Below are 24,058 nucleotides of genomic sequence, written 5' to 3'. Positions count from 1 at the left end.
ATCTAGATTCTAGCTATAAACAGTTTCCATCGTATTATAAATGGGACTTTAGACTCTGACTAATAATAGAATCCAAAAATCAGTTTATCTTGGCTTCCTTTTCTTCATTTCATTCAAACATTGTTAGCCTTTTAATAGTAAAAACAGTTTAAAAAATGAAAGATGGGTGAAGAGTTTTGGTTACCACCTTTCTTTAAGTCTTGGATTTTTAACAAATTAAATATGAACCCCAGAAGCTGATTACACCAGTTTAATTAACAATGCAGCAATTTTAAAAAGGGTAACACAGTCCAGAGAAAAATGTTGCATTATGCACTTGACATTTCATTAAAAAAATTTCTCAAGAACTAAAAAGGTTTCATTATTACAGGTAAATTTCAAATGTACTTCATTAAACTTGATTGCTCATTAGAGCTTAAGCAATTATAAAGAAATTGCACAATTGATATTAAAATGACCAGAGGTTATATTTTCTGGACATATTAGCATACTCAAGTATATCTTGTCGATAGAAATTTTAACTACCAGTAAATAAAATTGGGTGTAAAAATTATTCTGTTTTGTATAAGAGATCATGGGGGTGGAGAAAGATGGGAATGAGGAGAGAATTTATCAGCAGCAGTCACATTAGGGAGGTGGGACTGAGCCCTTAGCATTGAGACAATCTTCTGATAATATTGAGAGAGAAAGGGGGAGAGGAAAAGAGAGAGAGGAGAGAGAAAAGAAAGAACAATTGAGACAAAAATACTATCAATCAGTAAGCATCAGGAACCAACTTTTCAGAAAAATGCATTTTTACATCCAAGCTATCATTACTATTATTTTAGCGTGGCCATGCATTTTCATGTCATTGTGATATGCAACTGGCCTCTTGTCTAAGCATTTTCAGGATTTAAAGGTGAGGCCAGTAGGTAAATAGTGAGCACGATGGATCAAAGGCTGCATTGGGAAGAACACATCTACTGCCTGCTCACAGCTTTACTCAGGAACCCAGAGCCATGCCCACTGCCTAACTTATTACCCAGGAACCTCCGGAGCAGATCTATCAGATCCAAGGCTCCCAAGTTTTGACAGAGACCAAGAAGAAAGGTTGCTGAAGCGTAAATACTACTTTGGCTCTATGGCAAGATGAAATCTTACAGTTCACTGCAACTTGGGTAGAATTACAGGGTATCATCTAAGCGTTAAGCCAAGGGAAGAAAGACACATTCTGAATCTCACTCATCTGTGGTATATAGAGAAACAAAACAAGGAAATGGACAGTAGTAAGCTGACAGACTTTTGGCCTTGGATTACAAAACTCAGATTGTCAAGTAATGAAGGAGAATGATGGGGGTGATGAAGAGATGGACTAAATCCCAGGATATTGGTGGAAAATCCTGGGCACTCTGTTGGAGGTGAGGTGCAGTGACTTTGTACATCAATACTAATAATAAATATTAATACGACTGCATTAACCATGTTACCCAAATTAATTCGATCTTAAAAAGGTATTATGTTATATAAATATAATAAAAAATATATCATAAATTACCAAAGATAAACTTATAGACACTATAAATTATTAAAACACGTGGAGTCTGTTTGTAAAGATTTTCCATCTTGCATTATACATTATTTTCAGATACAAAATTTGTTTTCATCTGTGACAGTCATAAACAGAAGTATTCCCCATCTGAATGTCCTCATATACAGTTATTCTAAAATAACTTTCCCAACTTTGGAATAACTTTACCCCTCCCAGAAATGTGCACGCGCACACACACACACACACACACACATCACAGGGCATTGAACTACTAGAGCCATCCCATAAGAATGGTCAAATCTGCATCAATGGAGAAATTGACTCGAGTCCTTCGGCTATTGTGTCTCTACAGTCAAATTTTTCATAGCAACCCTTTTGGAATATATCCACCAACTTCATCTCATTTGGATTTCCATGCTTCTTCCCACTCAACGGGTGACTCAGAATTCTTGGGAATTGTTGGAAAAATCGATTGCATTTTACTTCGAAAGTCTTTCATCTGAAAAAGAAAAAAAAAATCAGTCATTAAATGACAAGGGAAAAGAAGGCCAGGGAGATGGCTCAAAGGCCTCGTGTGCATGCTTTGCAAGTCAGAAGCCCAAGAGTCGGGACATGAATAGATTCCTTTACACTTCACCTTCATAGCCATCCAGAATATAGCTAGGAGCTGAAGGGGGACATGGGAATATGCAGCTGATGCCCAAAGAGGAAGAAGAGGACTATCTTGTCCCCCACCTGCCTCCTCTCATCCTCTTATATATGTGTGTGTGTGTGTGTGTGTGTATATATATATATATATATATATATATATATTGGTTTTTGTTTTTGGGCCATACTTGTGGCGCTCAGGGTTACTCCTAGCTCTACACCCAGAAATCAATTCCTGGTAGGCTCAGGAGACTATATGGGATGCTGGGGATGCTGGGATGCTGAGTGTAAGGAAAATGCCCTACCTATTGTACTCAGGCCCCCTCTCCTCATTATTTTTTTCTTTGTTATCTCCATGTCTTGCTGGTTTTACTTGTTCCTCATTTACCTGGGTGCTCAGCAGAGAGATAATAGGAACACACAAGAGTTCAGTTAGTGAGGGGGAGAGAGGATAAAGAAATCCATTAGCAGGACAAGACTGATAGACAGCAGGAAGGGCTCTTTTCTTGTATGTAGTGGAACCAAGTTTTATCTCTGACATCGCTTATGGTCTCCTGAGCACCATCAGGTATAATTCCTGAGTGCAGAGCTAGGAATAACTGAAAATTGCCAGATGTAGCCCCCAAAATAAAAAAAAAATGAAAATGAAAAACCCATTAGCATCTTTACAGCCTGTGGTCTATACTTCAGTTTAACAGAGAAGAAACACAAGCTGCCCAACATCTTCATTTTTGTTGTGAGGCCAATCCTGGCAGTTCAGTTGGGGGTGGGGGAGGAGTAGATGGTGCTGGGGATTCAACCCAGAACATGGTATGTGCAAAGCTCGTGTTCTAACACTTAAGCCACTCTTCCTGATCTCCTTCAGTTGTTTTAAATCAGGGGTTTATTGAAGGTTTGTAATATTTATATATGTTTATATGTCAGAGACAACAAAAACTTGTTTCTTTCACTTCTATTGACTTTTTGATCAGCAGGCAGAAGGGACTGGGCTTCTCAGCCACTGATATTCAATATACAGAATTTTCCCTGGCTTAAAAACATGGTTGACAAAAGCCATGAGAGGTTGAGTACATTGAAGAAAACCTGTTTGTAAAAGCACAAACCACCATGACAAGTCCTGCTATCTGCCTTCACTGGATCTGAAAAGTGGGTAGAAGAGGACATGATGTCAAAGAAGTGGCTCTGGCTAGAAAACCTGGTTTTACTCAGAAGCATTCTTCAATATCAGAGCTCTCTTTCCTGTAATCCCCTCCCCACCCCCATTCCCCTTTTCTCTGATCTGGGAAAACTTCACTGGCAATGGATGGGTTATCTGTAGCAGGGTTGCTATGCAGGACATAACGCCAGGGACTGAGCCGCTGCTGCAAGAGCTCCATACCCAGTCCCAGGGCTGACACCCAGCAAGGTCGGACTGCAGGCTCCAAGTGTGTATGGCAGCCATTCTCAAATCAGGTGGCAAGAAAACTAGGGAGACAGACACCAAGTCTCTTGTCACTAATAAAAAACATTTTGGAGATGGGCTGAGATTGGTTAGATACTCCACCACACTCAAGATTGCATCTATAAAGAGGTAACTCACATTTCAGAGGGGATTCTGGAAGTACACCTGGTATGAGTGAGGGGCTATTTCTGGGCAACTGCCATGCATGTCTTGACAAAGAAATGTTTATGAACGTAAACAGACAAGGTCAGAGGAAGCAATACTGCTCGGGTCCTGTGTGAGGAACCACCCCGTGCCACACTGGTCATGCCTGAGGGCTTCCAGAGCTGATAGTCAGCTTGTGGTTACTTGTGGTACCCAAGATAAAACCCAGGTACCTTCCGTACCATCACTGCACAGTACGTTTACTTATTAGATGAGAGAAATTTACACTATCAAATGAACAAAGGTAGGCTGGTTAGCCAGAAGTGAATGAACATTTAATGAAAGAACCAGAATTCCTTTAGTACATATCAGATCAAATGCCAACTACAACATACATAAATGAAAGAACGCAAGGGTGTATGTAGGCTCTCAAATACCTACAGAGTGGTAATTTGAGAGCTATAAAATACATTAAAATAAAAAGTATAACCCAGTATCTGGGTGCTGAATAAAGGGATGAAGGATGAGGTCTTCCTTTTGTTGACACTCGTCCTTCCTTCTTGTTCCCAACTTTTAGAGTTGAAGCTGATTCCAAAAGCCACTGTCTCAGTCTCATGGCTGAGACCTCGGGAGCAGCGGGGTTCAGAACCGGAGTTGCTTCTGAATTTCCCAGAGCGTCTCTGCACTTTTCCGCAGCCCTGCCTGCTCCTCGGGGCTGAGTGGCACAAGGATCTGCTCGGTGACGCCGTTCTCCCCCAGGACGCAGGGGACGCTGAGGAACACGTCCTGGGTGATGCCATAGAGGCCCTTCACTTGGGTAGAGACAGGATGCACGCGGCGCAGGTTGCGGAGAATGCTCTCCGTGAGGTCGGCGACAGACAGGCCAATGGCCCACGAGGTGTAGCCCTTCATGCGGATGATCCGGTAGGCGCTGGCCACCACCTCCTGGTGCACGCGGCCCCAGGCCTCGGGTTCCTCCTTGGTGATGTCGTGCACGCTCAGGTTGCGAAGGGAGACGCCCGCCACGTTGACGCCGCTCCACACGGGCACGCTCGAGTCCCCGTGCTCGCCCAGCACCCAGCCGTGGCAGCTTTCCGGGTGCACCCCCAGGCGCTGGGCCAGCAGCACGCGGAAACGGGCTGTGTCCAGGTTGCAGCCACTGCCCAGGACCCGGTTGGGCTCCAGGTTGCTGAGCTTCCAGGCCACGTAGGTCAGGATGTCCACGGGGTTGGACACCACGAGCACCTTGCAGTGGGGGCTGTACTGGATGACGCTGGACACGATGGACCTGAAGATGCTCACGTTACGCTTAACGAGGTCCAGGCGTGACTCTCCTTCGCGCTGGCGGGCGCCCGCCGTGATGATCACCAGGCTGGAGTCGGCAGTGACCAGGTAGTCGGTGCCCGAGACGATGTGCGGCATCCTGGCGAAGGGGCTGCCGTGCTGCAGGTCCAGGGTCTCGCCCTGCACCAGGTCCTCGTTGGCGTCCACCAAGGCCAGCTGGTCCCCCAGGCCCTTCTGCAGGATGCTGATGGCACAGGCCATGCCCACCGAGCCAGTGCCGATGATGGAGATCTTGCTGTGGCACGCGGCCTTCTCCCTGGCCAAGGGCTTCAGGAGCCCGGCCTGGGTGGACATCTGGCCCACAGAGCGGCCAGGCCAGGCGCCCCCGAGGAACAAGCCAGTCGCCCGGCGGGCCCACAAGGCCATGCTGGGTACCGGGCACTGGAGACGCGCAGCACCCACTCGCCCACCGGTTCACAGAAATCCTGCCGCCCAATGCACGGCCCTGAGCTCTTAGGCAGGTCCGGCGAGAGAGGGGAAAAGAGCGTTGAGCTCCAGAATGCCAGTCCGCCCGTTGGCGCCAGGAACACTGAGCGAGTGTCACTTCCAACGGACGTCCTGCCGCGTGCCAGCACTCTTTGAGGCTCCCCCGGGCCTTCCTGGGAAGGGTCTGAGCAGCATCAACAGGCATCCTTTGGTGGGTGAGTTCACCAAAGTACCACAGGCACAGTCCATGCTAGGGATTCTGCTGGAAGAGAGATGGGCCCGTATCCCTGGGGGTGCCCGGTTTTCTGGGCTTTCGAAAACAGAGTTCCGTTTCCTTCCTGCGGGAGGAATGAAGAGCCCGCTTGAGCGCCGTTTTCCTGCCTCCAGAAATGGGATGCTCTTGTCTTCTGGGGTAGGAGTTTCGAGAACCTTCTTTTTCGGGCTTTCCTGGCTGGCCATGCATGACCTATCCCCGTGTCTCCTCAGGGGCTTTGAGTTGTGGAGACGATGGAGGTGGTTCTCCCTCCCTGTGGTCCTATGGGTCTGAATTGGCCCGAGGGGAGAGCACCCAGCGAAAGAGAGGCCAGCACTGTCTTCAATCTCAACTGTCCGAAGCCCCTCCCCTAAGGCCCCGTGATGAGCATGAAGGGAGGCCACATATTCTCTCCACCTGCAGAGCGTAGGTTGTGTCGCCCCACCCCACCCCCAGCCATCAATAAGCACACAACAGAAGTGCACTTCAAACTATGATTAATTTTTTTTTAAAGCTTCTTTTTTTTTTTTTTTTTTTTTTTTTTGGTTTTTGGGCCACACCTGGCGGTGCTCAGGGGTTACTACTCCTGGCTGTCTGCTCAGAAATAGCTCCTGGCAGGCACGGGGGACCATATGGGACACCAGGATTCGAACTTTTGGTCCTGGATCGGCTGCTTGCAAGGCAAACGCCGCTGTGCTATCTCTCCGGGCCCAAACTATGATTAATTTTGGGGACTGGGGAGTGCACATTGTTGGGGGCTCTAAACACTGGGGCTCTGGCATTTGGAGGATCTTTCCCTAACTTTAGCCTTTGGGGTTTGTGGTTGGGACCACATGCTTTGGGTTCACTCCCAGCGCTGCGCTCAGAGATGATTGCTGGTGGGGCTAAAGGTGCTGAGGGTTGAACCAGATCAGCTACATGCAAGGCAAGCCTTTAGCGCTCACTCCTGCCTTAGACCTGGTCCTTGATGCTGTTTTCCACTGTGGATTTGGAAAGTGACCATCTCTTACAGAGATGGTATCTTCCCTGGGAACAGGTGGGTCCAGGTGGCAGGAAACACCAGAAATTCAAACAAGGGACGTTCTTGAGTGAATGGTGGCCGATATTTCAGAGGGATTCTTTACAAAGAGCCATGTTGACAGCTGTCATTTCCTTGATTCTAGCCCTAATTGGACATGTTTTTACATGATGCCTGTCCGGAGTTCCTATAATGACTCCTCTGACTAGTCAAATAATTTGCCAAGACAAGTGTTCTTGAGGCTGCAATTCAAGGGCCTAAAGACACTTAACTAGATGGCTTCTGGCTGTGGCGATTTTCATTCTAGAGTATTAACATCTTCAGAAATACCACCCCTCTGGTAACTGCCTCTTCAGACTTTCCCCTGAGCCCCAGCTAAATGAACTTGAGGGGAGGACACTGGAAAAAAATAAAACAAACCTCAAAGTAGCTTTTTTTTTTAAATCTAAAATCATCTTGAGAATGAAGGAAAAGAGGCATGACCTCCAGAACAAATTTAGGTCCACTCAAAGGTGTGAGAAGCTAAACGCTTTTCTCAGCTCTCTCTGGCAGAACTGAAAATAGTACTCAGATTGATTGGTTCAAAATGCTCCACCACAGCTGATACCAAGTCTGTCTTGCTTTTGGTCACACCACCAAGAAAGAAGGAAGCAGTAGATCAAGATGACCAAGTCTACAGACCAAGAAGGATTAGGCTGAGTCATTCTACTCCTTCCACCTAAGCTCACCACTACCAACTCCCACGGCCTTTGCTATATGAAAGTCCAATTCACAAGGCAATCTTTTCCTTATGCATCAGTCTCCAGGAGGAGCTGACTTTGCATAACCCTATGTCAGTAAAGCACCTTGTATTTCTCTTCATTACAGGGTTTACATGTTACTGTGTGAGGGAATTTTTCAGTCTAAAAGGAATCATCTTTCATCTGCCATTGTAGCTCTGTCCTCTGAGATAGGTCTTGAACATGAAAGGGCTACTCAGTGAACATCCATGGAGTGGGAGAGTAAATATGGAACTGAGTTAAGGAAGAAAATAAGATAAAAAAGTGAAAGATAGGAGGCAGGGCTAGTACTTGAATAAAGGGGAGAATGTGTGGGTACCCATTTAGGGTTTCTAGCAAGCTTGATGCATGTGTTTCAGATAAAACTGTGGATATACAGAAAACTTTCTCAGCTATTTTTATAATCAGTATCTACCTTTAGCTCCGAACATAAAAATATTTGACAGTACTAGGAACAAGGTAAAATATGCAGAGGCAGAAAGTATTTTTAACCTTTCAAGTTATTTTAAATGTTTTGTTCTTGGGAAACCTTTAAAAATAATTAATGCACAAAACCCCTTGTTTGCAGAAAAAGAGAAAAAAAAAAAGAGTGTTAATACAAACTGATCTAAACCAAGCTCAATACCTGCCAGCATGTAAGTAGAGCATCTATGGATATAATTATTTTTTAAGTTTTTGTGATTTGAGAGGCCTAAAATGCAAAAATATAATTTTAAAACAAAATAGTGGGTTGTGGGTCTACTACTCACAGATCTAATCTCTACAATTTTGTGATCCCTCTGTGGAGGTCTTTACCCACCCCAGCCCTTAAAATTCTGTTTCTTTGTCAGCAATGCTAGGTATCCTGTAAAGGACAAAAATTGGTCCACAGAGCTTTGTCTTCTGCATAAAATAAAGGCAGAGTATTCATCCCAACAACAGTACTGGGTTTGACTTCCTATTCACAGTATTCAAATATCTGTATGAAAATATTGGCAGGCTCTTCTAATAAACTACTCAGTTTTCACTTTAAAGGCACTATAGCTTTTGAGGCAATGTAAAATAGATGCTTGTATGAATCATTAGAAAGGGGGGAAGGCAGGACCGGGAAGGTGGCGCTAGAGGTAAGTGTCTGCCTTGCAAGCGCAGGCGTAGGACGGACCGTGGTTCGATCCCCCGGCATCCCATATGGTCCCCCCAAGCTAGGAACAATTTCTGAGCTCATAGCCAGGAGTAACTCCTGAGCGTCAAACGGGTATGGCCCAAAAACCAAAAAAAAAAAAAAAAAAGAAAGAAAGAAAGGGGGGAAGGCAACTATTTTAATGTGCAAATAGAAAAAAAAAATCATGAGATTAAAATATATTTAAATGGGCCCGGAGAGATAGCACAACGGCGTTTGCCTTGCAAGCAGCCGATCCAGGACCTAAGGTGGTTGGTTCGAATCCCGGTGTCCCATATGGTCCCTCGTGCCTGCCAGGAGCTATTTCTGAGCAGACAGCCAGGAGTAACCCCTGAGCAATGATGGGTTTGGCCCAAAAACAAACAAACAAACAAACAAACAAAAAAAAATATATATATATTTAAATACCCCTAACCATATAATAGCATTGAGAACATCTGACTACAATAAATACCCTAACTGCTTAGGTGCTGTTTTATTAAAATTCATTTCAATTCTCTAGAATTAAAAATGCAGAACTAATACTAATGCTGTTCTCTGTAAACAGCTTCTTTATTCATCAAAAAAGTGGCATATAGAGTCTGTTCATATACGGGAGTTATTTTCATGAGGTAGATATGAAGTAATGTGACCTTTGACATACCCAAAACAGCCAAAACAGTTGTACAGGTTGGAAAAGGTAAAGAATATGTCTCATGGCTCTGTGGACAGAGAACAGAGTGGGGGAGAAATGTTCTGGATCAGGGGTCCAAGGTAGGAAGAACATGGTCTCTTCTGTGGCCTCAAATGCAGCACCACTGACCCCTGGCCTGCATCCTTCTCATCAGGGCCTGGCCTATGGAAGACCAGTGGTGTCCCTGGCCTCTGGCCATTAGCTGTGCATCAGCAGTTGAGGTTACCCAACTGGTCTGGGCTAAGGAGGGACACAGCGGGCCAGGAGTTGAAATAACAAGTTAGCGTCAGGTCACTGAGGAGAAGTGGGGGCATGAAATGGGAACCAGGCCAGGTAAAACAAGGAAAGGGTCAGCATCACTTCTAGCAGCCTACACAGAAGCAGCAATGCTAGGAAGAAGCTGGGGGTGGAGGTTGGTGTTATGTCTGGGCAGAATGGAGCGGTCAGCTGGCTAGCAACCAGAAGACGACATGGGAGCCTCGAGAGTGGAGTCTGGTGGGATCTAGGCCAGACTGAGCTGAGATGGACAGGGATACAGGAAGGAACTGTTCGTTTCAGCCTCTGTTCAGACTTCCCTGCAGGTGGCTAAACTGCAGTGACTATGAAGGAATCTTCCAGAAGATTCAGGTTTATGCTTCATCTTTATCGAGACCAATGAATGAGCATGGAGTTATTTCTTTTACAGAGATCTCAGCAGTTAAAAACTTCTAATCTCTTCCAGTTTTTTTTTATTTTTTACTTTTCTGGAGGGGCATCTACAGTGGTCAGAGTTTACTTCTGGTGGTACTTGGGGAACCCTATGGAGTACTAGGGACTGAATCCAGGTGGGCCACATGCAAGGCAAACTCTTTATCCTCTGTGCTATCCTCTGGCCCCCAACTCTCCCAGTTTTATTTACATATTTCTTCTAGATGTCCCCCTATGCTGCTGTTTCATTTGAGATGAATAATAAAAAACATGTAGGAACAAAAGTGCTTATTATAAAATATACCAGAATGTCTGCAAAAAGTGAAATAAGCGGGCCCGGAGAGATAGCACAGCTGCGTTTGCCTTGCAAGCAGCTGATCCAGGACCAAAGGTGGTTGGTTCAAATCCCGGTGTCCCATATGGTCCCCCGTGCCTGCTGGGAGCTATTTCTGAGCAGACAGCCAGGAGTAACCCATGAGCAATGCTGGGTGTGGCCCAAAAAAACAAAACAAAACAGAAAAAAAAAGTGAAATAAGCAAAAAGACAAAGAAATAAGCAAAAATAACAAAATAATAAAAAAAATAAGCAAAAAGTCAAAGAAAAAGACTGAATTATAATTAGTGAAAGCCTTTGAGCTAGTCACAAGATAATTAAGAAGTGGGCCCAAACATTAACATCAGAAGCATGTCTTGGAGCAGCTACCAAAAAATAGAGAAGAGACATGTTTAATTAAAGTGCATGTTTTGAATGATGTTTTGAGTGGTATTGTCCTAGTGGGAAGGGGTATTTCGGGGGCCAGAGAGATAGCATGGAAGTAGGGAATTTGCCTTGCATGCAGAAGGATGGTGTTTCAAATCCCAGCATCCCATATGGTCCCCCGAGCCTGCCAGGAGCAATTTCTGAGCATAGAGCCAGGAGTAACCCTGAGCACCACCGGGTGTGACCCAAAAACCAAAAACCAAAAAAAAAAAAAAAAAAAGGGAAGGGGTATTTCTCTTATAGGAGCCTTCTTAGAACAGGAAAGTTGTGGGCCAGAGTGGTGGCACAGTGATAGGGCATTTGCCTTGCAAGCGACAAACCTAGGACGGACCGCAGTTCGATTCCCCAATGTCCCATAAGGTCCCCCAAGCCAGGAGCGATTTCTGAGTACATAGCCAAGAGTAACTTCTGAGTGTCACTGGGCCAAAAAACAAAACAAAACAAAAAAATAGGAAAGTAAAACGACAATTTTTAGGAAAGTATTTCAAATATGTAAGCCTTATTTACATATCTGTTTTTTCCCAAGAAAAAGCAGCCTGAATTTTAGAGAAATAATCCAATCAGATCAGGAGTGAAGGATGGCTTGGGAGGGGCGGCCAAGCTCCAGCCTCAGAGTCCCTCTAGAAAAGCTTATTCCAGCAGCAGGAAATTTGGAGTATCAGTAAGGAAAGGAAAACCATCCCCATCTACCTGACTAGCAGCGATGTCAGAGTAACAGAAGCCACTGGCAAAGGCAAGGAAGACTGTATGTTGTGGGCATCAGCCAAACTATTAACTTCCCCACTGATCAACAACTGACACCAGCACATTCTGAAAATGCACCCGATTCAGCAAGAACATTTTCTGTCTTAAGCACCAAGAACTATCAAAGGGAATGCTTTTTGTATGCCTAAACACTTAACATTTCACTGTGATGTTGAATAGTGAAAAATTACTGTCTACATGCCATTGGTGGGAGGCTGAGTGGAGTTTTTCATAATGTACCGCAGAGTATCACATAGCCACTAAGGGGGGGGGGGATTTATTTACTCTGCAAAGAGGTTCCTCTGACCTGAGCACTACAACAAAGCCACATTTATATTCAAACAGGCTCTAGCTGTCTACAAGAACTAAGTGATTATAAGTTCTTGAGGCTTTTGTGATTCTACTTCCCTGACTCCTGGGAAAAAATTAGCAAACCTCCTCCATTTCTGTTACTTTTAAGATCATATCTCTGGAAAAATGGAAATAGTTCATAACAACAAAGACTGCATTCATGAGCTTATTGCTAGTGAGACTGTAGGTCTTAGGAGGAAACATTACCTATAAATACCAACTATGCCAGGCATCACAGATATCTTTTTCTATATATGCAAGCCACAATGTTTGCAATAGGTGCTTTGGACTAGGACTTCAAGGTGACAAGTTCAAATAACAGAAGACACAGGCACAGTGATCAAGCTTCCTATCACAAACTTTTTATGTACCTAATGGTTTTTATGCTAAGGGGAGGAGATAAAGATAAGCTAGTCTAACCGCAAATATGCTCAACCTTGTTAGAAATCCTTCCAGCATCAATGCCTGCTATAAAGAGGTGAAAGAAAAAAAAAAAAAAAAAAGCCAACAAGTCACTGTTTGGACAGCTGCATCACTGCGTTACTAACAGCAGGGGGCAGGGTCCTGGGCACACAGGAAACTGTCAGTTGGTATCACCAACTTTGAACTTTTCTGGATTGGACAAACCAGCTGGCTCTGCCCTGCCCTGGCTCGCGTTTACTGGCACTGGACACAGCAGTTTCCTACCAACAGCTGGACAGATGCCTTAAGGGCTCCGACCCTTCAAGTGTTCATTTTTATTCTTTTTAAACTTAGGCTGCGTGTTCATAATCATATGTCACCAAAGCCACTGATGAAGCCGAGACACCGTTAGTGACACTTCTGCACAAGACATGGGGTGGGTGTGGAGGTGTGGGGGTCCTAGGTCCCAGCCACACGTCATAGCTTTGGGCAACTGACTTGGTAGCTGTCCTTTCTCTGGGACCTCTAATTAAATGACACGGCACTGTTTAAAATGAAGATTCATATTTAGTACATCATATAAGTTCTCTGTGAAATGAAATTCTACAATGGCAAAGAAAACAAGGAGTAAATCTGAGCCACTTCTAAGAAGCTAGTTTCATTGACACATTTTAAACACATTCCAGGTTATGCCGGCAGATGGTGCTGCGGGTTAACAGAAGGCAAGGCAGTAGCTGAGGGCAGCCAGTAGAGGGAGCACATTTTTTTTTAACAGTTTATATTGGAGATTTAATAAAGTTTAATTTAGCAACCAGCATTGACATGATTTGATTTACTTGCACTCGTGCAGAAATATCTCAATTTATTCAGTATATAGGCCTGGCCATTTCTTTTCAACATTTTCTGATTGTCTTTCCTACCAGAGGAAGATGAACGTTCATCATTAGCCTATGGGCAACCTTATTGCTCCCCATGAAAGGATCCACTTAGAGTCAACAAATAACTAAGCTTAGACCAAACCTGATGTGGATTTGAGAGATCAATGCACCTCCAGACCATGGGGAGAAGTGGATCTGCAGTATCTTTCTGAGCCAACAGGTTTTCATTTTATTGTTTGTTTTGTTGTTGTTGTTGTTGTTTGTTTTTTGGGCCGCACTCGTTGACGCTCAGGGGTTGGTTACTCCTGGCTATGTGCTCAGAAATAGAAATCGCTCCTGGCTTGGGGGACCCTATGGGACGCCTGGGGATAGAACCTCGGTCCATACTAGGTCAGATACCTTACTGCTCCATGCCACCGCTCCGGCCCCTGTTCTGTTTTTTTTTTGTTTTTTTTTTTTTGGTTTTTTTTTGGTTTTTGGGCCACACCCGGTAACGCTCAGGGGTTACTCCTGGCTATGTGCTCAGAAGTTGCTCCTGGCTTGGGGGACCATATGGGACACCGGGGGATCGAACCAGGGTCCGTCCAAGGCTAGCACAGGCAAGGCAGGCACCTTACCTTTAGCGCCACCGCCCGGCCCCCCCCTGTTCTGTTTTTAAGTTAAATTTTTTTATTTGGGGGACAAACATGTCAGTGCTCAGGAGACTATCTGGGTCCCTGTGACAGAACCAGGGTTGGCTGCATCCAAGGCAACTGTCATAATGCCCTGAGAATCCAGTGAGTCATCAGTCATCAGTGAGAATCCAGTGAGATTATCAGTCATCAGTAAGGATCCAGTGAGAGTCATCAGTAAGGATCCAGTGAGAGTCATCAGTAATAAAGAATTATCAGGTACCAATAAGAATTCAGATACAGGTGCTGCTGTCTTTTCCCCAGTGAACTACAGGCAGATCTGAAAATCGGGAGGCTGAGAGCACTGGAGCAGCAGGGCCCGCCCAGGCCCTCGCAGAACTCCCAGCCGCCAACGGAGCGTGATTACTTACGCTGTGGACTCCCAGTGCTTTCCAGACAGCGAAGCTGATTGCGCCGACCCCACACCAGGCGCACAGCGAGCCCCAGCCCAGGGCTCGCAGGGCAAGCGCAGACCCACTCTCCGGCAATGCTGCTGTGGCCATGCTGCCCTGCGGGGAGACAAAGGATTCAGTTGTATCATTCCAGAAAGGAGAGGTCCGGACACCAAGGAGTCGTCATAAGCTCCAGGACCTGGGGCAACCAGAGCAACCTGAGCAAACGGTAGCTTCCTTGCCCAGGCCCATAAGACATAGGAAACCCACAAACTGAGCTTCCTGGGACAGTGAGACAAAGTGAGGCCAGCGCCTTCCCCTCCTGGAAGAGTCAAGAGGCTCAGCAAGATGCAGCAGCAAAGACAATGCTAGCCCCACACCTGCTCTTGACAGTCCCATGGGCTAGCCGAAGGGGAAGGCTTAAAAGAGAACTTACTGGAAGATGGGCTACATCCGCGCTTGAGACAAGATGTGTGAGGTCGTGAGAGGACTTTGGGTTTTTATTTTGATTTTGGGCACAACCCGATGGTGTCCAGGGCTGAGACCACATGTGAAGATAGAACCCAGATCAGCCATGTGTATGCTGATAACAGCATGCTCCCCATTATCCTTTCTCCAGTCCTAGGAAGGGCTCTGAAACATGAAGCAAAGTGCCTGACACATACGAACTCCATTTAGGGCAGGCAATGATAAAGAAGCAGCTAGAAAATAAGCCAAGACCTTCCTTGTGAGCTCTAACATTAGGTCAATGCTACAAGTAGAAGACATGAACAACTTTGAGACCATACATACATGAGCCAGACAGGAGAAGAGCAACAACACAGGAGTTCCCCATCACCCCAAAGATCCTTTTTTTTTGGGGGGGGGTCACACCTGGCAGCGCTCAGAGATTACTCCTAGTTCTATCTCAGAAATTGCCCCCAGCAGGCTCGAGGGACTATATGGGACGCCAGGATTTGAACCACCATCCTTTTGCATGCAAGGAAACGCCTTACCACAGTGCTATCTCTCCACCACCCCCCCCCCAAGATCCTTTTAAGTATGGTGATGTTCGAGGCTACAGTGATAGCACAGTGGGCAGGGCACTTGCCCTGCACTATGGCAGACCTTAGTTCGACCTCCAATTTAGGATCCTCTGAGCCTCATCAGAAGGAATACCTGAGCACCACAGGACGTGGCCTGCAACAATCAAAAAAATCACAACAAAAGTATAGTAAAGTTTTATAGAGGTGGTGAGCTATTTTTCTTCATCTATTATTATGGCGGGGGGAGGCACACTTGGTAGTGCTTAGGAGTAACTCCTGGCTCTTCACTCAGGTCATTCTTGGCAGTACTCAGGAGACCACATGGCATGCCAGGGATTAAAACTGAGTCAGCCACTCAAGGCAAATGCCCTCCCTGCTCCAGTCCCTACACCTGGTATTTTAGGGTTCCAAGTATACATGTGGGATTCATTGTCTATTTACCAGTAGTAGAAAAGTTCTACTGCTCAGAGAGGCCAGAATCTATTATTTTCTTATTATACTGTTATGTGACCCAATTTTGTGTGTGTGTGTGTGTGTGTGTGTGTGTGTGTGTGTGTATTTTGTTTTTGAGGCACAACCGGCAGTGCTCAGAGGTTAATCCTGGCTCTGCACTCAGAAATCGCCGCTGGCAGGCTTGGGGGCCATATGGGATTTTGGGAGTAGAACCGGGGTCGGTCCTGGTCAGCTTCATGCCAGGCAAACGCCCTACAGCTGAGCCAGCTCTCTGGCCCCAGTAACCAAATTTTTATCACAGGTGAATTTGCAGATATGAGGAATCTATTTTCCCCTGAATATGGTGTCATCAGTGTCCCCACACTGCTGTCAGCATGTGCTGTGTATTAACTCATCACTTTGAGATAGGTGCTATTGATCCCCATTTTACTGATAATGAGACCAACTGCTCAAGGTCCCTCAGCATGGAAAAGCTGCAGCGTCTGGCAGCATGGCTGCCTGATTAAGGAAAAGCCACTGTGCACCCCAACTGGAGACACTGGCCCACAAATGCAAACATGCACTTCTGTACATGGAACAGAATTTTTGTGTACAGTTAGAGTAAAGCTCACCTTTCCCTGAGAATATTCAAATATCTACACTACTGAAGAGGCAATTCTTTCAGTTACTTGAAATTCTAAATTTCTCAAAGCACCAATGGTGTCAGATGAGATTAATTTTGTTTCCCTAGTTTTACCTGAATATGATATGCAACATGTTTAAAATAACTGCAGGGCTGGGGCGATAGCACAGTAGGGTAGGGTGTTTGCCTTGCATGTAGCTGTTCTGGGTTCAATCCCAGGCATCCCATATAATCCTCCCAAGTACCAGCAGGAATGACTTCTGAGCACAGAGCCAGGAGTAACTCTTGAGCACTGCCAGGTGTGAGCCCAACCAAAAATAAATAAAAATAACTTCACACACAACACCTATGGGTTGCTGTTTGTCTGTGAGCCTGTCTGCTAAACAATACTATGTACCAACAAAGCAAAAATGCTCAACAACAATGATCTAATTTTCTCAACAGTTGTTCTTTTTTCCAGCCTATAAATTAATGCAGATAATTTGGTATGTGTGAAAAATATATATAAAGATGGGTAGGGTGAAAATGCCCTATTTAATTATCTCCTCCATTTTTCAGCATTCATTTCAACCCAGCTAAAGGCAACACAAACAGGACAAAAGACATTCTGGAGTAACAACAGAGGTAACTGAAAATTGAACACTTAAAATCCCTCTGAATTAGGGGCAGAAGCCAACTCAACAAATTGCCAAATGAGCCTTCTTTGTTCCCCATGATCAAGACACAAGTCAGGAAGGATCATGTCCCAGTGAGTAAGTCTGCAGTCGCTGACACCATCTGAGTCTGCCACAAATTCAGGCCACAAAGGGGTGTCCTGGCCCTGCCCCTGGGAGCAGCAGCAAAAGACAAGCTCTCAAATGCTACTTATGAATGTTCCAAAACAGCTGCCCACAGTTTCCTGAAGCCCACTGCCCGCCTGGTGAAAACAATCTGGTGGTTGCTCTGGGGAAACTCAGTTACTAAACATCCTCTGAAGTCTCCTCATTCCACCTTACCTCTCCAATAGGGAATCTGGGTCAATGACGACACACTCACAGCACTGATCTGGAAAGTTCCTCATAAACTCTGAGCACTTTTTTTTTTTTTTTTTTTTTGGTTTTTGGGCCACACCTGGCGGTGCTCAGGGGTTACTCCTGGCTATCTGCTCAGAAATAGCTCCTGGCAGGCACGGGGGACCATATGGGACACCAGGATTCAAACCAACCAACTTAGGTCCTGGATCGGCTGCTTGCAAGGCAAACACCATTTTGCTATCTCTCCAGGCCCCAGAGTACTCATTTTAACGTGGTCTGTTACCCCCATAGGACCCATCAGTCTTTATTTTTTGTTTTGTTTTGGGTCACACCCAGCTGTGCGTGGGTTACTCTTGGCTCTGCGCTCAAAAATCGCCCCTGGCAGGCACAGGGGACCATATGGGATGCCGGCATTCAAACCATTGTCCTAGATCAGCTGCATGCAAGGCAAACACTCTACCACTATGCTATCTCTCTGGCCCTTAAGTCTTTTTTTTTTTTTTTTTGGTTTTTGGATCACATCTGGCAGCACTCAGGGGCCACTCCTGGCTTCACGCTTAGAAGTCACTCCTGGCAGGCTCAGGGAACCATATGGGATGCTGGGATTCGAACCACCTTCTGTTTGAATCAGCTGCGTGCAAGGCCAAACGCTTTACCGCTGTGCTATCTTGTAGCAGGACAGCCCCTGAAGAGGTTGACTGATGGAGGGATGGAGAATGAGGCCCTTTTCTTCCAGCTCGGAGCACGTGTCTGCCACCCTGTCTAGCCCACGGTTCTGAGGTGAAACGGCGGGTAAACAGCTCGCAGACAGTCAGGCTCGTGGAAATATTTGCTTTATTCGGATGGACAAAACTGAAGTCCAAAGACTCAGCTTCAGTTCCAGCCAGCAAAAAAGCTCTCGCCTTCCACAGACCCTTGCTCTTATCCTCCAGAGTCAGGCTCACCCAATGGTGGGATCAGATACCAACCAATGGTGAAAGCAGAATCAGGTCCTACCCTAGGGTGGGGGCAGAATGCCAGGTCACACCCTAGGGTAGGGCACAGATTAGGGTGAGCAACATAGTAATCCCCCAAAATATTTACATACACAACACTATCTCTCCAGCCCCAAGTCTTAAATCTGTTAGATTATATAAGTGGAAAGAAAATGTAACTGGTTCTTGAGATTTCGTTCTCAAAAACAGTGTTCTCCCAAAGAAAACATAAAATAATAACATCAAATTATATAGTCGTTTGGTTTCCCAATGGACAGATATGCTGCGTTTATTTTTGTATCTTATACCTCACTAGTACAGAGCTCGCTATGTAAAAGTTAACAGCTATGGAAGCAATGAATGAATAAGCCATGTGTATGGGTAGGGGAAGACAGAGTTAGGACTGTGTGAAAGAACAAATAACTAGGGGCTGGCGTGATAGCACAGTGGGTAGGGTGTCTGCCTTACATGTAGCCAACTCAGGTTCGATCCCTGGCATCCCATATGGTTCCAAGTTTGCCAGGAGTAATTTCTGAGTGCAGAGCCAGGAGCACTTGCCTTAGTGCAACCCTTAGTGATGCTGGGTGTTGCCCAAAACAAATAAAAAACAAAAACAAAAAAACAACAAGCAGCAAGGAAGGAAGACCCTCAGCATCTTCTTGATTCCTCCATGAAACCACCACCGCTTAAACGTGCACGCACAATGCTGTGAAAGGAACTCACAAACCTTGTTGAACCATTCCGGGCTTTTCTTCTTGGCCACCGACAAAGTCGTCACGAACCCTGCCAGCATCCCAGCGGCGGCAACAGTTCCGAGGAAAATGCCACCTGCCAAGGGCAAATTGGGGTGCAGGGCATGAGTCAAGTTCAAGAAGAAAAAAAGTTCACCCGCGAGTTTCAGATACTATTTCGGTTACTAAGGTGAAAATCAAGCCACTTTGGGCCTTGAGAGAGAGCATGGTAGGGAGGGCGCTGGCCTGCACGCGGCCCACCAGGGTTCAAGTCCCTGCAGCCCAGATGGTCCCTGGGGGGGGGGGGGGGGAGAGGGAAAGGGAGGGGGGGAGAGAGGGAGAGAGGGAGGGAGGGAGAGAAAGAGAGAGAGAGAGAGAGAGAGAGAGAGAGAGAGAGAGAGAGAGAGAGAGAGTGGTGTGTGTTTGTGTGTGTGTGTGTGTGTGTGTGTGTGTGTGTGTGTGTGTGTGTGTGTGTGTGTGTACACAGAGCCAGGAGTAAGGGGCCGAGAGATAGCATGGAGGTAAGGCGTTTGCCTGTCATGCAGAAGGTCACTGGTTCCAATCCCGGTGTCCCATATGGTCCCCCGTGCCTTCCAGGAGCTATTTCTGAGCAGAGAGCCAGGAGGAACCCCTGAGCGCCGCCGGGTGTGGCTCAAAAACCAAAAATAAATAAATGAATACAATAAATGTATTTTAAATTCTATGTATTGTATATAATATATATATATATATATATATATATATATATATATTTGGTTTTTGGGCCACACCCGGCGGTGCTCAGGGGCTACTCCTGGCTGTCTGCTCAGAAATAGCTCCTGGCAGGCACGGGGGACCATATGGGACACCGGGATTCGAACCAACCACCTTTGGTCCTGGATCGGCTGCTTGCAAGGCAAAAGTCGCTGTGCTATCTCTCCGGGCCCTATAAAATATATCTTAAACTACAAAAACACCCCAAATCAAGCAAGCCCAGGTTTGGCATCTGAGGAACTGCCCTGGGCAGGAGCGCCTGTGAAGCGGCCCAGCCCCCGGGTCCCCCTGTCCAGGTCTGGGGCCGAGGGTTGCAGGCGCGTCCCGGGGCTGCAGCGCCCCGGGCCGGGAGGGAACGCGCGGCCCGGGCTCAGCTCGCGCCCAGCCCGGGGGACCCGCGGGGCTCCCGACCCGTCCGGGGCCGCCACGCACCCTTCACCAGGAAGAGCCGGTCCTCGGGCGCCCCCGGAGCCTCCAGCGCCGGCGCCCGAACCGCCGAGGTGGCAGACGCCGCCGGCCCCGCGCCCGCCGCCGCCATGGCCGGGCCGCCGCCTCGCGCTCCGGCTGGGAACCGGCGAGCCGCGCGCCAAGGTTCCGCCCGCGGCCGGGCCACGGGGCCGCCGGAACAGGCGTCCGGGCTTCTGGGCGGCGCCTCGGCCCTTCCCGGTCCCCGCCCAGCGCCCCGCGGCCTCGGACGCGACCCGAGCCTGGCCCGGGGTGACCGTGACGGTCGCTGCCCTCGCGGCTGGGCTGGAAGCCGAGCTCCCCTGACTCTCAGGCACAGTTTGGGGTGCAGGGCCAGAGCTTTATTCATGCATATTAGTAAACACTTATTATTATGCTTATCATCATTGGTATTTATTATGTATTATATGTATGTATATATTCATATTTATAAACTTTATTTTTCTATTTTACATATTTATAAATGTATGTATTTTATTATATTTATATATTCATACACTATATTAGATGTATTATATTGTTTATTGTTTATTTACTTATTTATTATTATGCTTATTATTTTGGGTTTTTGTTGTGTTGCTGCTGTTGTTGTTTTTGGTTTTTGAGCCACACCTGGCTGTGCTCAGGGGTTACTCCTGGCTCTCTGCTCAGAAATCATCCCTGGCAGGCACAGGGAACCCTATGGGATGCCAGGATTCGAACCACCTTTTTGGTCCTGGGTCAGGTTGCTTCCAAGGCAATTGCCCTACTGCTGTGCTATCTCTCTCGCCCCAGTATTGCTGTTTTGTGTGTTTATCGGCCCAGCCCTACCAAGGGTCCTTTAGGTCCCAAGGCGAGGCTTTATAACTCCCTGGTTGGATCCTAGGAGGTTCCACTGCGGTGAGCTGGGCCCAGCCCGCAGAAGAGAAGCCGCTACGGTCGCCCACACAGGCTGCAAGTCCACCTGCGCCCACCTGCCAAAGGGAGCTGGTCTGCCAAAGGGGTGGCGACTGGAAGCAGCTTGGGCTCTGTGCTCACGATGGACCCCTCTCCCCAAGGCCCGTTGGGTGCCCCCTGAGCAGAGTGGAAATGGAACCGTGGTCAGCCAGAGCCTCCCAGGTCAGGTGAAGGCTTCCACAGAAGAGTCTCTGAAACTACTCAAAAAGAGGCCTGACACTGTCGCTTAAAGAAAAGAGCAGCAGCAAGGACAAAGGCCATGAGCTTTGGGGTCTGGGAAGTGAGGCCTTTTTGGTTTCTCTGTTCCTAAGTGCTCAGTGTATTTATTCGCCACCAGGCATGGGGTCACAGATGCACGTAGGAGGACGGAGTAGCAAATGAAATCATCCCCTGGACATAAACATGAATAAACAGCTCCGATCTGAGAGCACACGTCTTAAGCCACTTCCCAGCCCAGTGAACTTGACTGAGATCTTTAGGCCCTCTGTACCTCAGGTTCTGTCTTTCCAAATGAAGAAACTAACGATCCCTACCTCTTAGAATAAATATAGCAACTTCCACTCAAATGAGGCACTTTAAGTGGAAAGCATAGCACATGTTCTAGCATGGCAGAGCCTCTGGGCCCAACCAACACACAGGACCTGTGCGTGCAAGTTATTGTCCTTTCAATTCCAGCAGCTGTTCTGCAGATCTGCTGACAGGTTTATTAAATACAATTCAAGATGATCAGGCTTGCTCCTAAAGAGTTCTGAAGGTCCAGGCAGGCAGACAGACGAAAAGTTAGGTTGGGGGAGGAAAGGGGATGGAGAAGTTTTAAGGGATTGTACAAGGAAGAAGGAAAGTGCCTTGAATGTGGCCAACCCTGGTTCAGTCCTGGGCTCTGCATATGATCCCCAAATATAAGAGGAAAGGAAGGAGGAGGAGAGGCATTCAGGACACATTGAAAATTTGCTGGCAACCTGACACTAGGGGTCTCAAGACTGTTCGCAGAGGATGACAGACTGTTTCTCAGTTCACACAAAAGCGGGGCTCTGGGGTATGCCCTGCCCTTCCCTGCCCTGCACCACACAGCTTTCTGCTCTCAAAACTTGCGTCACCTCCATGCGAGAGGTCAGGGCCACTGACACGGTGTTCATTACCTCTGCCTGCCACTGCCCACGTGCTCTGAGTAGGCCCCCTACTTGCATCCCCCAAAATGTGGTTTCTCCTGCTTTACTCTCAGCTGCTATGTGTGGCAGGATGGACCAGCAGCATGTTATCAAGTCCATGTCCTCTGCCCGGGGGATCACCTGGAGCAAGAGGGTCAGAAGAGCCTGGAAGGGGCTTCATGACAATTCATGGAAGTTCTCAATGGGGCTCCAATATTTCCATGTCTGCTTCGCCCCCCAGTGGTTCCCCTGGGAGAGTGAATGTCCTCCCAACCTTCCATCCCTGATTTCACAGGTTATGAGGAGCGCCTGTGGGCCTGGCCCATGTGGCTGCAGAAAGAAGAAATGCTCCTGTTTGCTGCATACCCCCTTCTCTGAACTCAACAGCATTTCGTTCTGAACATTCTGTTGTTCTTACTCATCGTGAGGACAGAAGAGAGAAGAAAACATCATCAAGCCAGGCAGTTTAAGTATTGAATTCCTGGACATCCTTCCTGCGTCCCTTCCCAGGTTCACAGACCTCCACACTCTCCTCTCCCTCCTACCTGAATATTCACTCTCCCATTTGCAGAGGGCCCAGGAGCCAGGCCAGTCAGTGCCTGAGCTTTAGTTTTGAGTGAATAGTTTGTACCTTTCAAGGTCCTTGGAGAAACACACGGAGAATTTTGGGTGAGGGGGAGTTGAGGGTAAATCTAGCTCTTCCTTCCCAGTTCCCATCATCATTGCTTCATCCTAGGGTCCTGGGAGATGGTGATTACAGGGCCTGGGAAAGTCTGCGCCCTGCAAGGACAGGGTGTTCCTGTTCCTGAGATAAGAACCACATTCCAGGCCTCCCCACAGAGCATGCTAAACAGAAATAAGTGCATTTCAGCGGTCTCCAAGACCCCTGTTTCTGCGGCCACAGTTGGGTGTTTTGGTGCCACTGGTGAACTAACTGCACTATCCTTGGAAGAAAAAAAATCTGCCCCCAAATCCCAACCCCAGGTAGACAGGTACCTATGGGAGTATGCAGTAACCGAGTCCCAAAAGCAAGACACTTTGTACCTTTAGAGCACGCCAGGATATCTCTGAAAACCAGAAATACATGCTAACCCAACAGCAAGACGAGGTGAGGTGAAGCGTGGGAATGGGGAGCTGGAAGGCTACAGGATGCTACTGCTCCATGCCAGGCAAGCAGGACTGTCGCGCTGACGGGCAGGCAGTCTGCTGCCCTTTTAGGAAAATGTCATAGAAATGTCTCTGGAAGCAAAGAAGTGGCTGGGAAAGCCAGTTTATCTGAGACATCATCATCGGCTGCTATTTTCGTGTTCTTTGCCATCAACTGAAAGTTCAGACCAGTCATGTCGCCACCACATTCTTAAGGCAACCCTTGTGACCTCTGCAATTCTGCTTCATTTTCTTGACAGTTAGAAATGCGTTTCCATTTTAGCACCCAGAATCTAGTAAAAATTCTCTAGCAACTTCCAAACTCTGATAGCATGATATATATTTTTTCTTTTTTTCTTCATAAGTTGGAAACCATTTCCTTTGATGTTGCAATTTCTCCCATTGAAAGGGGGAGATTGGCTTCCTTCTAAAATCTAGTATGGTTCATGAGTGGCCATCTTCTCATTCTTCTTCACATTCTCATTCTTCAACACA

The 24,058-nt window shown here is 46.9% G+C and overlaps 2 protein-coding genes across 2 annotated transcripts; both read right to left on the bottom strand.

Moving 5' to 3' along the window:
* Nucleotides 1-1,841: 1,841 nt before the first annotated feature.
* TMEM242 (transmembrane protein 242) lies at nt 1,842-20,406 on the bottom strand. Its single transcript, XM_049765471.1, has 4 exons — nt 20,301-20,406; nt 19,112-19,212; nt 14,277-14,414; nt 1,842-2,027 (listed from the first exon to the last, which is right to left on the bottom strand). Exons 1-4 carry the CDS (start codon nt 20,404-20,406, stop codon nt 1,929-1,931), a joined length of 444 nt encoding a protein of 147 aa, XP_049621428.1. The 3' UTR covers nt 1,842-1,928.
* On the bottom strand, nt 4,275-5,567 carry LOC125996450 (L-lactate dehydrogenase A-like 6A). Its single transcript, XM_049765398.1, has one exon. It carries the CDS (start codon nt 5,469-5,471, stop codon nt 4,404-4,406), a length of 1,068 nt encoding a protein of 355 aa, XP_049621355.1. The 5' UTR covers nt 5,472-5,567; the 3' UTR covers nt 4,275-4,403.
* Nucleotides 20,407-24,058: the final 3,652 nt, after the last annotated feature.

The sequence above is a fragment of the Suncus etruscus genome, chromosome 18, assembly GCF_024139225.1.
Source record: "Suncus etruscus isolate mSunEtr1 chromosome 18, mSunEtr1.pri.cur, whole genome shotgun sequence".
Lineage (NCBI taxonomy): Eukaryota > Metazoa > Chordata > Mammalia > Eulipotyphla > Soricidae > Suncus > Suncus etruscus.
Note: the sequence above shows the minus strand (reverse complement) of the source record. Positions and strands in the feature narration are given on the sequence as shown.

What these genes read in the sequence shown, in the direction of transcription:
- LOC125996450 (XM_049765398.1), bottom strand. Translation starts at nt 5,471, where the DNA reads ATGGCCTTGTGGGCCCGCCGGGCGACTGGCTTGTTCCTCGGGGGCGCC.
- TMEM242 (XM_049765471.1), bottom strand. Translation starts at nt 20,406, where the DNA reads ATGGCGGCGGCGGGCGCGGGGCCGGCGGCGTCTGCCACCTCGGCGGTT. An exon ending in GCCCGGAATGGTTCAACAAG is followed by an intron (nt 14,415 to 19,111) that starts GTTTGTGAGTTC and finishes GTCTCCCCGCAG; the next exon opens with GGCAGCATGGCCACAGCAGC. An exon ending in AAGCACTGGGAGTCCACAGC is followed by an intron (nt 2,028 to 14,276) that starts GTAAGTAATCAC and finishes TTTCTTTTTCAG; the next exon opens with ATGAAAGACTTTCGAAGTAA.